This window comes from Zingiber officinale, chromosome 1B (genome assembly GCF_018446385.1).
Source record: "Zingiber officinale cultivar Zhangliang chromosome 1B, Zo_v1.1, whole genome shotgun sequence".
NCBI lineage: Eukaryota > Viridiplantae > Streptophyta > Magnoliopsida > Zingiberales > Zingiberaceae > Zingiber > Zingiber officinale.
In genome coordinates, this window is record NC_055986.1 from 152,973,046 (window position 1) to 152,988,356 (window position 15,311).

A 15,311-nucleotide genomic window follows, 5' to 3' on the forward strand; every position below is an offset into this window, starting at 1 on the left:
AACCCCCAAAAATATTTTCATTTTTTTTTTCTAACTTTGCTTATTTTTTTCTATTTTTTTATTATGATGAAAGGGAGAAGATATTAAGTTTTGGGAGAGATTTTATTTTAAAATTATCATATTTATCTGTTTAAATGTCATATTTAAATCATAATTACATTTTATTGGTTTGTTTAAGCCTAATCTTAATTCGAGTTGATGCACATCAAAAAAGGAGATATTGTAAGTACTCCAGATTAGTTTTGATGTCATCAACCAAATTAAGTTAGGTCATGCGTTGTTTTGATGCCTTGTGTCCAAATATGCAAAGACTTAGGAACACAAGAAGTCGAGCGGAAGACACGATAAGCGAGAAAGATGACATGAAAAATGAGTCGACGGGCTCGGTGCATCTAAGGGACAAAAAATTTACAGAAGAGTATACCGATGAACGAGAAAGACACGTGCTAGAGCATTTGAGGGATAAAAAGCTGGAAGGAAATCTGCTTGAGGAGAAGGTCAGAGTTAGGTTCGAGTGAGACTCAAGATGATTGGAGCATCACCCACGTGTAGAGTTGTCATACGGGCCAACCCGTGGCGGGGCGGGCTGACCCGTCAACTTGGCGGGTTGGCAAATTTCCAACCCAACTCAATCCATGGCGGGTTGCGGGTTTGGCGGGTCAACTCGCGGGCCCATCAATTTAAAAAAATATATATATATTTTATATCTTCAACATTTTACTTCGGAAAGATTTCATCAATTAAATGTATCCATAAACATGTATTTTAAATATAAATAAATACAAACAAGTACTTATGGGATAAAAAGTACTATTTTTATTTTAAAATTATAACAAAGAAAGATAATAAATTGGCATAAAATTTAGTTTACATGTATTTCTCAATCCGCGGGCCAACCCAAGCCCGCCGCGAGCCTAGGCAGGTCGGCCCACGACGAACTTGGGTTGATAAAATTTCAACCCAACCCACTTAAATTGTTTGTCGGGCGGGTCAACCCAACGGGCCCAATCCAAATTGACGACTCTACCCACGTGGAGTTGGGTTCGTATAAGTCAACTTTAAAGTTGACTTCGAATCTGCTAGCTATCGAGATAGAAACACCTCCAAGGAGCTAGAGACACCCTCACACCTCATGGAGAAGGCGCCTCCAAGTGGATTGGAGACACCCTCGCGCCTCAAGGAGGAGGCGCCCTACTGGTTCATGGAGGCACCCTTGCGCATCCTTTAGAGGTGCCCTTGCACCTCCCTTAGAGGTGCCTCCTAATGACTAGAGTCATTGGTTGACCATTGGAGTTCGAATAAAGTTTTATCCATACTAGAGGCACCTCCAGCTGATCTGAAGTGCCTTCAGGTCACATCAACGCAGTAGTAACTTTTTCTAGGAGGTTATAAAAAACCCCTCGCTCTAGGAATTAAGTATCAATCATTGTATTCATTTTCTTAGCTTTTTCTAAGCGTTCAAAGTCTGTAAGAAGCTACTTCGCATACACGAAGGAGATTTTTCTTAGTAGAGCTTTCAACTACCTTGGATTAACAACTACTTAGGTTGTAACCAAGTAAAAAAATTTCTTAATCCTCTTACTTTATTTCTTTTAATTTTATACAAATTATTTGTTAATTATTTGTGCATCCTTGCTAAAGCAAAAGCAAAAGAAATTTGTATAACTTGAATTTCAGCGCTATTCACCCCTCCAGCCGGTCTACCAGACCTACATTACTTACTTGGACTTTCCATCTCATGTCAAATATCTGGTCCTCCATGATCGACTTGAACTTCACTCTTGCCAACTCCCCATAGGATATTCGATCATCAAATGTCCGATCAATCTTGACTCACTTGGACTTTTCTCTTGCTAACTTACCGTTGGACTTTCAATTATCAAGTATCTGGTCAATCTTGACTCACTTAAACTTTTCTCTCGCTTACTTTCCATTGGACTTTCAATCACTAAGTGTCCGATCAATTTTAACCCACTTAGAATTTTTTCTTGCCAACTTTCAGTTGAACTTCGGATCATCAAGTATTTGGTCAACCACAACCCACTTGAATTTTTTTTTATCAACTTTTCGTTAGACTTCTAATCACCAAGTGTCTAATCAATCATGATCAATTTGGACTTCTCGCCTCATGCCAACGCCCCGTTGAATTTCTTATATCGTCAAGTATCCAGTCAACCTTAACTTATCTGACATTTTACTAACATATTAATCAAATATTGAAATCGAAATTTTAGTCAATATAAATTTAATCAACCTGATTAACTTTGATATGGATTGCACCAACAATCTTATCAACTGCACTTAACTACTCATACTGCAGTTAACTGCTAATAGTATTTATGATACAAACAATTATAAAAAATTCAATTGTGGCAATTGAATTTTTTATATTTGTTTGTAAAATGGAGATAGCAATTGACATCGATCAGTAAGATCTTTGATTAGGCATGCATTTCTTCCTTCACTGGTAGAATTAAGAATTAAAAACTTGCCTATTTCAAGATCATATCTGAAGAAACGAAGGCAAGAACGCCAGACCACGTTGCCACAGACGGGAGGATGACTGCAGTGACATCATACAACAGTTGTAGTAGTAGTAATCGCGGGGGCAGTCATGAGAATAGATGCGGGCAGTGGAGCAATCACAAGAGAGGAGTCGGCAGGGAGCAGCAGTCACGACAGCAATTGCAGGAGCAATCATGAGAACAAATGCAGGAAATGGAGCAACCAAAGGAGAGGAATCGAAGTGAAGCAATCGTAGAACACGATGGAAGGAGTTGCGGAGGTGGAGTCGCGGAAGAGAAAAAGGGGGAAAACCTAGAGGATATTTATGTATTTTTTTTCAATCCATCCCTTCCGTTTTTGTTTAGTGTAATCATCTTATAAATGGAGAGAATTAGTCTTTCTCTTAAAATTATCCAGAAGGATTATGTTTTCCATCCATTTTAAAAAATTTCATTGAGGGATAAGATTTTATCATATTATTTTCTCTATCTTAAAAAAATATGATAATTTTAATTAATCTCATTGATTATTCTTGAGATGATGATGAATCTGATCACACAGAAGTTTTTCACCGACTATCAGGATAAATCAGGAAGTGCACGCGACGGCCAGTCCAGAAGCCCAACATCCTTTAGTTACGCCTCTATTTGGAGAAAAAATTCGTATAAATATATCGTAGCTGAGGTTCAAATCATGAATATATGGATGACAATTTAAATATCTTACCACGACATCATAATCCCACAGACTACTTTTCCTACCTCCAAAGAAATATAGAAGATTATTATTTGATTAATATATTTAATGATTGAGCAAAATATCAATTAAGTCAAGGATCGGATGACAAGATATTTAATAGTAAAAAAGTCTAGACAAATTGACAAGAAAAATCCTGACAAGTGATTATAGAGGATTAATTGTCGAGCATGCAAATAGAAGTCCTATAGGTCATGGGGAATCAATGTCAAGCATGTGAAGTGAAGTCATAATAAGTCATAAGATCGGATGTTTAGCATATGACAATCATGGAGAGCTAGATGTTCGACACATCATGGAAGTATAGTTAAGTCATGAAGGACTAGATGCTTCAAAGGGATGGAATTTTAGTAAGTCAGGATTAAATGCTAGGCAAGGATGGATGCATGGGCACAGTTTACATGGGTCTAATGTGAGCAAGGCCTAGTATGGGTAGTTACCCATCCATGTAATGAATATATATGTTGACCATAAAGTCTTCCTTGTCTTCGAAGTTGCACAAATATGCTCTTGCATCAACCACTTATCAATACACGTTGGGTAGGGCGCACTGTGAGGACTTACGGTGGGCAATACGTTGCCAAGGTTTTTAATTAGAAGGGGTAAATTTAATAAATTTTAAAAAATAATAATACAATACAGAATATTAGCACTTGTTCTAGTTGAAATTGTTGAATAAGTTGAAATTGTTTAATTTCACATTGAAAGTTTTAAAACACTTTTGTTGATTTATATTGATTTACATATATTGAGGTTATGAATAAATATATGGAGAGAGACTTTCTCTCACATGTGGGTGCGCAGGAGGTACAAATTCAGGACTCGGATTTGTACTAAATCAAGTTGACTTGAGTGCGACTTGCTCACATGAATGTCGGACCGGTCGGGGGCAAAATTCGCCCAAATGGAACAGTCAACATTTTGCCACGTAAACTTTTTTACTGCTTGTATAGCGAATGCATTAAAGGAAGATTAATGCAGGACGTTTCGTAGCTTGGTGAGTAATGATTATTAATCGACCATTAATTTTGCCGTTCATTTGAGCTCCTATAAAAGGAGGCAAAAGAGTTACGCACACAACATAGCAAAGGCTCTCCATTTTTTTCATCATCCTCTGTCGTGTAGTTCCTGTTCGACGGAGTGCCCGTGATAGCAATTGGGTGTCTCTCAGTTCGCTATGATCACCAGTGTTTGGTGGAGTTCACGGTCAGACCGTTGTATCCTGGGAAACAGACGCCCCGAGTAAGCCTCGAAACACATCCGGAGGTGGGGGCAAATCTGTTTCAAGGAAACTGCGACTTGCGCACATGAATGCCGGACCGGTCGGGGCAAAATTCACCCAAGTGGAACAGTCAACATTTTGCCACGTAAACCTTTTTGCTGCTTGTATAGCGAATGCATTAAAGGAAGATTAATGCAGGACGTTTCGTAGTTTGGTGAGTAATGATTATTAATCGACCATTAATTTTGCCGTTCATTTGAGCTCCTATAAAAGGAGGCAAGAGAGTTACGCACACAACATAGCAAAGACTCTCCATTTTCTTCATCCTCCTCTGTCGTGTAGCTCCTGCTCGGCGGAGTGCCCGTGATAGCAATTGAATGCCTCTCAGTTCGCTATGATCACCAGTGCTTGGTGGAGTTCATGGTCAGACCATTATATCTTAGGAAACAGACGACCCGAGTAAGCCTCGAAACACATCCGGAGGTGGGGGCGAATATGTTTCAAGGAAACTGCGACTTGCAGGCCTCGGTCGATCCTCTTGGCCGACCTACCCGCTCGACCGACCCGACCTTCTCTCTGCCGACCTGACTGCTTGGCTGATCCGCCATTTGTTCAGCCGACCTGTCCTCTCGGCCGACCCGACTCCGGCTCGGCTGACCCGGCTTCCGCTCGGTCGATCCGACGTGCTCGCTCAGCCGATCTGCCCATTCAGCCAATCTGCCCTCTCCGTCTTTTCCCCGCTCGAGCTCAGTTGTTCGCCCAACCGACTCCTGTATGCTTCGACTGATCTACTGCCCGACCTGTCTGCTGCCCGGTCTGCCTTCTGAAAGACCTGCCTTCCCGACATGTCTGCTTCGATCGGTCTGCCTCTTGCTCGGTCGGTCTGCTCTGCCCGACTAGCCTTACAGTCTGCCGGACCTGCCTCTCTGATCTGACGAAAACTTTGCTCGGCCGGCTATACTACTCGGTCGACCTTTCTAATCTGCTACGCTCGCCCGATCAACATAGTGCAGACTGCCTTCATCACTTGGCAGAAATCAACCCCTGCTGGCAGCCTGAGATCATCCGCTCAGGTCTTTTCAACAGATAAGTGAATTTAAATTCGGTATATTTAAATTCAACTAATACTCCGAAAAATCTCCGACAACAGATTGTTTCTAATCCAACAGAAATAACAATTCATCGATACTTATGATTTATCTATGACTCAAAATCAATAAATTATTTATGATCTCACTTCCGCATAATATTTAGTATTCTATATATGTGACCTTTTTTCTAATCTAAATAATCATCCTAACTAACAACCTAATAAAAAAAATTTGTACTTTACAACTCTCCTTTAATTAATAAAACATGAAAGAAAAAAAAGAATAACTTACTTCTCTTGTTATTGTTGTGGTTATGGTTCGACAAAGGGGAAAAAGAGTTGCTTATAAAGGTTTGCTCACTAGAAAAAATAAAAGATCATTGCTTTTAAGAAAAATAGAGAAGGGAAGATAAGGAGGAAGAAGCAAAAAAAAGAGAACTTTACCTTCTTCGCTAGCAATCTCGAGTAGCTTCGGTGAGCTTAGCAACGACACAAAGAGAGCAAGGAAAGACAAATCAAGGCTATTCTTGTTGTGCCAACAAAATCATAAAAAACTTGAGAAGAGGAAAAAGATGCGAGGGCCAAGGGCTACTCTTATTGTTGGACGAGGGCAACAGCAAATAGTGTGTTTCTTGCTTGCTAGAGAAAACAAAGGAAAAGAAAAGAGAGCTATTGTGCTTGAAAAGAGGAGAAGAAAAACTACAGGTTTACTGCTATTGGAGAAGAGAAGGAGAAATAGAAAGAAGAGGAAGGCAAAAATAAAAGAGAGGGATCAGAGAAGGCACTATGATGACGTTCGACAAGGTGATGGTTGAAGGGAGCATAGGGAGAAAAAAGAGATAGTTTTTTAGAACAATACCCTAATTCATTTTAAATTGATCGAACCTATTTAAAACTTTAAACTTGATTCGGTCAAAACTTGATCAAATCAATTCAAAATCAATCTCAGTTTGAATCAATATAATCATTTTCTTTACGCCTATCTGTTAGATTTAGTTCGAACTAGATCCAATTTTAATTTAGTGCTCTCATTTCATGTTCTACGATTTAGTTTATCTGTTTATTAATATATATTTTATTTTTAAATTTTAATATTTAATATTTCAAGTTGTGATATTTTCTCGTAAAAGTGATATCAATGGATAGTTTAAATCAAGGGGTTTTAAAGATATATGATCAATTTTAATTTTCTGATGATGAATTGTGATGAATCAACGGGTAAAGTGGCAATGAGGTATAATATATATTTTTTTTGAATGTCGGGGGCGATCGCACCCACAGTGCCCACTTGGCTACACCCCTGACGATAGGTAATCCAGCGGTGTGGGTTCGAAACTTACGCAGGGCTGCCTGTGATTTCTTGAATTTCTCGTGTGCCTGGACCATTAGGATATGCCCCGTTGCATATCCAAATGTATCTTGTGGCAGTCCTTACATGCTAGATCATTCACCTCCAGATTAGTCTTGGGCAGCATAACCTAGTGTTACTGGAAACTTGAGACCTTGAAAGACATCCTCCTGATGAAATAAATACTTAAAATAACACTTTCAATGTAGTTCATAAATGAATAACATTATGTCCCCCCGGATGGGTCTAGTGGCTAGCGCATGAGGTGTTGTCACAATGAGGTCTCGGGTTCGAATCTCGGTAAAAGCCGAGGTAAATACCTCCCTTATGTGCTAGTCATTATTCCAAAGGCTGGTAGCTGCCCGTGATTTACCTCCTCCGTGTTGACCCTGAGACGGGTTGGCGGGGGCGCTGAGGGCGAGCGTATTCACCTTTTGCACAATAAATGAATAACATTATGCCCCTAAGACATAGTCAAATTTATTATCACATGATAAATTTATAGAATTGAGCAAGAGTTGAATCTCGAAAAAGATCGAGGAATTATCCTCTTATGTAATAATTAAGGGGGCGTTTGGTTTAGGGGAATAGGAGTGGGGAATAGGAATGAGAATCATTGATTGTCATTGTTAATGTTTGGATTATAGGAATAGGAATAGGAATAAGGGAATGAATCCTTGAAATTGGGTAATAACTCATTCCCATGTACCTCCCCTTCAATGAGTCATTACCCTATTTTCATTAATCAAAATATTCTCTTATTCCAAAAATACCCTTGACCTAAAACTAAAATTTTCTCCCTTAATATCAAATATCAAAATTTATTTATTTATTTTTTCTTCATATCACTTCTCTCTCCTTGTTCTCTCTCATCATATTTTATCTCTCATCATTTTATCACACACTTTCTCTCTCCTATCACATTCTCTTTCCTCTTTTTTCTCATTATACTTTTTCTCTCATCATACTTTCTCTCTCCTCAATCTCTTCCATCACACTCTCTTCCTTCTTTTTTTCATCATACTTTCTCTTTCATCATACTTTCTCTCTCCTCAATCTCCCATCACACTCTCTTTTCTTTTTTTTTCTCATAACACTTTCGCTCTCATCACACTTTCTCTCTCCTCAATCTCTCTTGTCACACTCCCTCTTTTTTTTCCTCAACACACTTTCTCTCTCATCATACTTTCTCTCTCATCATCTCTCCCATCACACTCACTGTTCTTTTTTTTTCTCATCACACTTTCTCTCTCCTCAATATCTATTATCACACAATCTCTCTCCCCTCATTTTTTCTCATTACATTTTCTATCTCTTCAACCTCTCACATCATAATTTTTCTCCCATCATATTTTATCTCTCATCATGCTCTCTTCTATCACACTCTCTTTTCTCATTTTCTCTCATCACACTTTCTCTCTCTTCATTCTTTCTCATCACATTTCCTCTCTCATCATACTTTCTCTCTCATCATTCTCTTTCATCATATTTTTCATCTTTCTCTCACATCTAATTTTTTTCTCTTATTTTCCTTTAAGGGTAAAAAAAGGAAATATTGATTTATTCCGATAGAAAGTATGCAACTAACCAAACATTACTTTTAAGAGTGATATCCATGCTCATACCCATTCTCATTCCACAATATAATGATTCTCATTCCGATTCTCATTCCCATGCTCATACCAAACACCCAATTTCAATTTCATGATTTACTATCTCAGGATTGTGTGAGACAGTCGCGAGGGGTCACCCTTCTTTGCCGAATAAATGCATAACATTCTGAAATTAATGGGCTCGTTCTTTAGAATCTCTAGGTCGAGCTTTGTTGGATTAGTAGCCTGAAGCTCGTAGTGAAGAAACACCATCAAGTTCTTGCCTGAACAGATCCTTTGAGGTAGCATAGGACATCTCAGCTTGGATTCGAGACACGGAAGGGGATCTGATGTCCGCAAGAGCAACAAGAGGCCCATGGCCCCACAGCCGAACAATCTGGGCCGATAAATCCGACGGACCGTGGCGAAAGCTCAATTAGCATCTACGCCGCTCAAATTAGGGCAACTCATAGCAGTCGCTGCGGACGTGGACTCCTCGTCTCGTTACTATATATTTCGCTCCTCGTTAACGCCGAACCCTAATCCTCTTCCTATTCATTCCGATCTTCGCCGCCGCTTCTACGCTGCTGCGATGGGTCGCGTCATCAGAGCCCAGAGGAAGGGAGCAGGCTCGGTTTTCAAGTCCCACACGCACCACCGGAAGGGGCCGGCCAGGTTCCGGAGTCTCGACTACGGGGAGCGCAATGGATACCTTAAGGGCGTGGTGACCGAAATCATCCACGACCCTGGCCGCGGCGCCCCCCTCGCTCGCGTTACCTTCCGACACCCATTCCGCTTCAAGCTCCAGAAGGAGCTCTTCATTGCCTCCGAGGGCATGTACACCGGCCAGTTCGTCTACTGCGGCCGCAAAGCCAATCTCATGGTTGGTAACGTTCTCCCCCTCCGCTCCATTCCCGAGGGCGCCGTCGTCTGCAACGTCGAGCACCATGTTGGCGACCGCGGTGTCCTGGCCCGCGCTTCCGGTGACTACGCTATCGTGATCAGTCACAACCCAGACAATGGAACAAGCAGGTTGTCTCTTTCTCCTTGTTGTCCCTTTTGGTAGTATTGTTTGTGTGTTCATGCTAGGTTTTAGATCTAAAATCATGATAATGTTAAAACAATCCCATTTTTGAAAATGTTCATCGTCATCTCTTGTCTTTATTTTGCTTAGTAATATAAATGATCCTTATTGGAAACCTGATTTTATACTTATATGCATTGCTGCTATATACTGGCCTTTGTTACAAGATCATATATTTGTGTATAATTACGCGTGCAGTATAGTTTACTTTTTTCAGATTATATTACTGAGGATTTTCGCTCACCAATCAATTGAGAGATTATTGTTTAGATGCTGTGACATCATAGTAGATGAGTTTATCAGAATCTCGTGAATCAGAAACTTGTATGTGATTTGCTAAATTCTTTGGATTTGATCAGAATCTGTTAACATTTTTATTCTGCTGAGTGTATCAGAAAAAGCTTGCTTGTAGCTACAGCATAGATGAGGCTAGTCTGACTTGACTAAGTACTGGGTGTTGCAGTCCAAGTTGAATTAATGATTCATTGTAGAATCTTTTCTCTGACAAACAGAAACTAATGTTCAGATTTGAAACTCCGATGCAGAAAACTAGTGTAGATAGATGAACATAATTTACACAAATATTTGAAGCAATAAGACGCTCTTTGTTTTTGCATCTCCAACAAATACGAATTTGATAAATAGGTAAAAATTGGATATTTTTAGGTAGAACATTTCTCTTTGTTTGTTTATTACTCAGTATTGCAAGTATAGTGGCTGTTACTTGTTGCTATGTTATTATTTTATGGGATTAACATCACTAGAACAACAATTTCTGTTGTTATATTGCTTTTGGTAGATGCTGTTTATCTAGACTTAACTTGTTTCTTTTTTATGCTGCTCGTTAACTTGTCTATCTAGAACACATTAAGTGTCATCACCTTTTGCATTTTGTACAACTTTAGTAGAATTCTCCCTCTTCATACCTAGTTACCTTAGTTCTCACTCAACCACAGGATCAAGCTTCCATCTGGTGCCAAGAAGATTGTACCGAGCAATTGCCGTGCCATGATTGGGCAGGTGGCTGGTGGTGGTAGAACTGAGAAGCCCCTTCTGAAGGCTGGCAATGCCTATCACAAGTTCAGAGTGAAGAGGAACTGCTGGCCTAAGGTCCGTGGTGTGGCCATGAACCCAGTGGAGCATCCCCACGGAGGAGGTAACCACCAGCACATTGGTCATGCCTCCACTGTTCGCCGCGACGCTCCACCCGGCCAGAAGGTGGGTCTTATTGCTGCAAGGAGAACAGGTCGTCTCAGGGGACAGGCTGCCGCAACTGCATCCAAGGCAGACAAGGTCTAGATTGCATGTGCTGAGGACTCAGGTGTTTGGTATTTTCTGGTTGTCATTCCTGTGTTATGCAGGTTTTACTTAATCTTATGTTGGATCCGTTTAGGTATTGTGACAAATTTGATTTATAATCAACTACTTTGGTTTTGCGGTTCCTTTTTTTTTTCTCATTTGGTTATATTCATGAGCCGGCTTGCCTTTGCGTGTCATGTCTAAGTTGGAGGAATTTTTACATCAATTATAAAGCAATCGAAGTACAAAAAAATGATATGGATATTTTATATATCTGTTGTTAGTCGACTATTCCATCTTTAGTCGATCGGATTCAATCATCAATCCATTTGTCTAATTAATATTCGTCACATTTTATATTTCAACTAGGTCTGGACTTATTCATCTGTTGATTGGAGCGTTAGTCGAATGTTATTCTTCAGTAGTTGACTGAACTAGATAGGATCTGACCGAATTCCTTGGATCACTATTTCGTCATCCTCTAAGTGTGTCTTGTGGTGAACTTGTCAAGTGTTGACTGTGTCATTAATAATTACCATCAATTGATTAGACCAAAATATATCATGATTATCATTTACATTATTTGAATTTAATGATTAGTTGACAAGCCTTTGCATTCAGCTGGCTAGACTTGTAACGAAAGTCTATCTTTCGTAAGTGTCGTCAGTGTAATCGCCCTTTCAAATTGAGTTCGACTTGGCTTGGCCAAGGTTAGTTAATGACTCAATGTCTTGACGGACGAATAGCATGACAGGAGATAACTTCCAGGCATAGGTATAACTCAATGTGAGGTGAGTGTTGAGAGAAAATGCACCTCGAAAATGGTAGATTTCAATGGTGCTTAGTGTTAAAATGGTAGATTTCAATGGTGCTTAGTGTTAAAGTAATCTTAATGATCCGTGTGATCATGCGTTTTGATATTTGAATAAAAATTTTAAGTTAGATTTATCATTATATTAGATATGTATATGTAAGTATATAAGTTTGCAGGATACACATATGACTTAGTTTGATAGCTTCAGATCTGGTGAAGGATGGAGCATCCGAGGGATCATGGACAAGGCAACAAGGACAAGAGCCGAGGGAAACGTGCTTCGAGGTATACGCGAAAGATGACATTGAGACAAGCCGTGGGCTTGAATGTATCTAAGAGACGAGAGCCAAAGAAAGAAGGCTTGAAGGCAAGAGCCGAGGGAAACGACTTCTAGGCATACACGAAGGATGAAATTAGGACGAGTCGCGGGCTTGGATGCATCCAAGGGACGAGAGCCAAAGAAAGTAAGTTTGAAGGTAAGAAGTCAAAGCTGCGAAGAAGAATCAAGTAAGTCGTGAGGGTCCGATTGCTGTGAGACATGTACTCGAGATAGGAAATCCTAGGTTTAGGGTTGTACCAGTCAACTGGTACTAAAATCAGTCGACTTGGGGTGAGCACAGAGCGCTTCTGTGCTCGAAATGGCTGGGATCAGTCGGCTGGTAGAGAGCCCTTGAGAGAGCCGTTGAGCTGGCACCAGTTGACTGGTGCAAAGACCAGTTGATTAGTGCAAAGACCAATTGACTGGTGCAAAGATCAGTCGACTGATAACGGTAAAATAGCAGGGATGTTTTCTTCCAAGCTTTATAAGAAGGAGCTTGGGATGGCCGACCAAGGAGACAAAATTAGACTTGGTTAAACCCTAATTAGTAGTGACCAAGGTGACAAAATTAGACGGTTAAACCCTAATTAGTAGTCACAAGAGTTCTCAAGTGCTTGTGTAATCCAAGAGGTCTTGGTGAGTTTTGTGGTGAGGTTTCTCCACCCACAAGGAGCGACTTGAGATAGTCGGAGTTTGCTGGGGGCTAATCCATCGAAGGATCGGGATCGTCCACCTCAAGGACAACCATGGAATAGGAGCCCTAATCTCCGAACCACGTTATATTGACGCGTGCATTGGTTTGCTTGTCCTTTTTCTTTGTCTTTAACTTTCGTATTCATATTAGTATTTGTATTTCTACTTGCGCAAACTAACGAATACGTAGGAAGAGATCAATTGGGGTCAATGTCTATTCAACCCCCTTCTAGCCAATCGCAAGATCTCCAACAATTGGTATCAGAGCAAGGACGCTCTCCTTCGGACTAACCGCCGAGGAAGCAAGGATGACTAGCTTAATTGAACCTCCAAAGTTTGAAGGCGGAGGATTATGGGACATCACCTATTGGATGATGAAGATGGAGATCTTCTTCGACATGGATTGGGACACCATGATGGTGGTCAAGGTTCTGTTCGAAGTCTCGAAAGATAAGAAAGGGAAGAAGCGCCGACCACGATATTGGATGGAGGAGCAAACCACACGATTGAAGGTAAATTCAAAGGTAATATCTATTTTAATTGATATTTTACCTAATGATATGATGAGTCGTGTAGGTGAATACGAGAATGCTCACGATTTGTGGAGCAAAATAAAGAAGGTTCAATGGAAAGAACCTATGCCTACACAAGAAGAAGAAGAGCCCAAGAAGAAAGGTTTAATAGCTCAAGAAGAGGAGGTGGAGCAACCGGAAATTGAGTCATGCTCAATTTCCGAGGAGGAGAAGGAGGATGAGGAAGCATCATCAACATCTTCAAGGGTTGAAGAAAAATCCAAGACGGATGAAGAAGAGGTCTTGGAGGTCAACCTAGTGAGCACCCCCGCCGAATCAAAGTCAAAGGATCACATTGTGTGTTTCGGGTGCAATGAGAATGAACACTACAAGAGTAGGTGTCTATTGGGTAAGAAAGAGGTAACTCCTAAACTCAATTCAATTCATTTAGAATCTAATTTGAGTTGTAGGAAAGAACTCCAAAGGAGGAGAATGTGCATTAGATGCTTCACGTGTGGGGAGAAGGGGCACTGCTACACCAAATGCCCCAAGAAGAGGGAAATCAAGAAGCTTGCACATTTAAAGAAATGGTAGAAGAAGAAGAGCTCAAATCAAGGGAGAGCTTCAATGGTAAGGGAGGTATACCCTAATATGAAGTGTAATTCAAGTTTAAATTCTTATACTCTCATACTTGCTAGGAATAATTGTCATTATTTACCCATGCAAAATTTTAGTTTTAGATATCATGATAGAAATAGGGTAAATGTAGATCATAACCCTAGAAGAATCATTCATGATAAATTTAGAAATGATAGACCTAAGAAGAACTTAGGCAAAAATCTCAAGAAGGGGGAGCCACATGCCTAGAAAATGGGTAGGTCTACGAATGTCCAAGGTGGACATATTGATTCTAGGGTTAGGAACCTTGAAAGGAAAAATCAAACTTTGAAGACAAAGCTTGATCAATTGGAGAAAACCCTAGCAAGATTCAATGTTGGATCTAGAGGGTTAAGTATGGTGTTGGGTATCCAAAGACCCAACAATGATAGATCGGATTTAGGATACCGATCTAATGTCTCCAAGGCTAAGGGAAAGTCTTATGCTAGGGTTACATATGACTATAGCAAGGAGAAGTCAATAAATGACAAGGGAAAGTCATTTAAAGGTAAGGAGAATTTAACCAAGGACAAGGTGTCCAAGGTTAAGAAGATTAGGTTTGTAGGCCAAATGTCACCGGAGGTGCACCGATGTGACCTAGCAATTGTTGATGAGTCACCTAGGGAGGTGACTAAGGTTAAGAGTTCTAGGGAGAACTCAAAGAGCCAATCTGGGACCCATGGCAAATGGATCTCAGGTGGGTACTACTTGGAAGTCTAAAAGAGCCATAGAATGTGCCAAAGGGTTTTGGAGACGGATTTGAGTCTCAAACTTAGTGAATTGACACACATGGTTTGTGTTTCATGCAAGGAAATATGACATTGGGGTTATATTACATGAAAATTGGTTTTTGATGTATTGATGTCATATAAACCAATGCTAGGGACGCATTGTTGGTTGGTATGGGCAAAATACATCAAAAGGAAGCTAAAACTAGGACTTTAGGTCAAAGTTCAATTGAACCATTTAGCTAGTTTTGGATTTTGTGTCAATCTTGGGATTGGTGATAGATACATTTTGTAATGTATTTTTTCCAAGTAGACATTAGTAAAACAGACCTCTCCACAGAATTTGAAAATTTTTGGAGGTCTGTGAAATTTTTGGTGTATTTTGAAGTTGGTCAGAAAATGTTGATTTTTACAGAAAATGGGTACCAGTTAACTGGTGCAGATACCAGTCAACTGGTAACAGTATTTTTCGACCACAAAATGTTGGTGCGGGAAGCATCCGACGATCGAACATGTGTTTTGATTATGTCAAAGGGTCCAAAGTTAAGTTGTTTTGTTATCTAATAAGTTTGAATGAGATTGCAGGAAAGTTCTAAGTGTACTTAGGCAAAAGTTCTAGCTGCGGTTAGGCAGGTGGAAAACCTTAGGGGGTAGTAACCCTAGGTCCTAGGGGGTAACCTTACAAGAGCTTC

The 15,311-nt window shown here is 40.1% G+C and overlaps 1 protein-coding gene across 1 annotated transcript; it reads left to right on the forward strand.

Moving 5' to 3' along the window:
* The first annotated feature begins 9,038 nt into the window (after nucleotides 1-9,038).
* On the forward strand, nucleotides 9,039-11,039 carry LOC121985363 (60S ribosomal protein L8-like). The gene is made up of 2 exons (XM_042538767.1): nucleotides 9,039-9,545; nucleotides 10,554-11,039. Exons 1-2 carry the CDS (start codon nucleotides 9,106-9,108, stop codon nucleotides 10,894-10,896), a joined length of 783 nt encoding a protein of 260 aa, XP_042394701.1. The 5' UTR covers nucleotides 9,039-9,105; the 3' UTR covers nucleotides 10,897-11,039.
* Nucleotides 11,040-15,311: the final 4,272 nt, after the last annotated feature.

Bases quoted from the DNA above. Each gene is read 5' to 3' on its own strand.
- LOC121985363 (XM_042538767.1), top strand. From the start codon at position 9,106: ATGGGTCGCGTCATCAGAGCCCAGAGGAAGGGAGCAGGCTCGGTTTTC. The intron at 9,546-10,553 runs GTTGTCTCTTTC...ACTCAACCACAG, and splicing joins CCAGACAATGGAACAAGCAG to GATCAAGCTTCCATCTGGTG.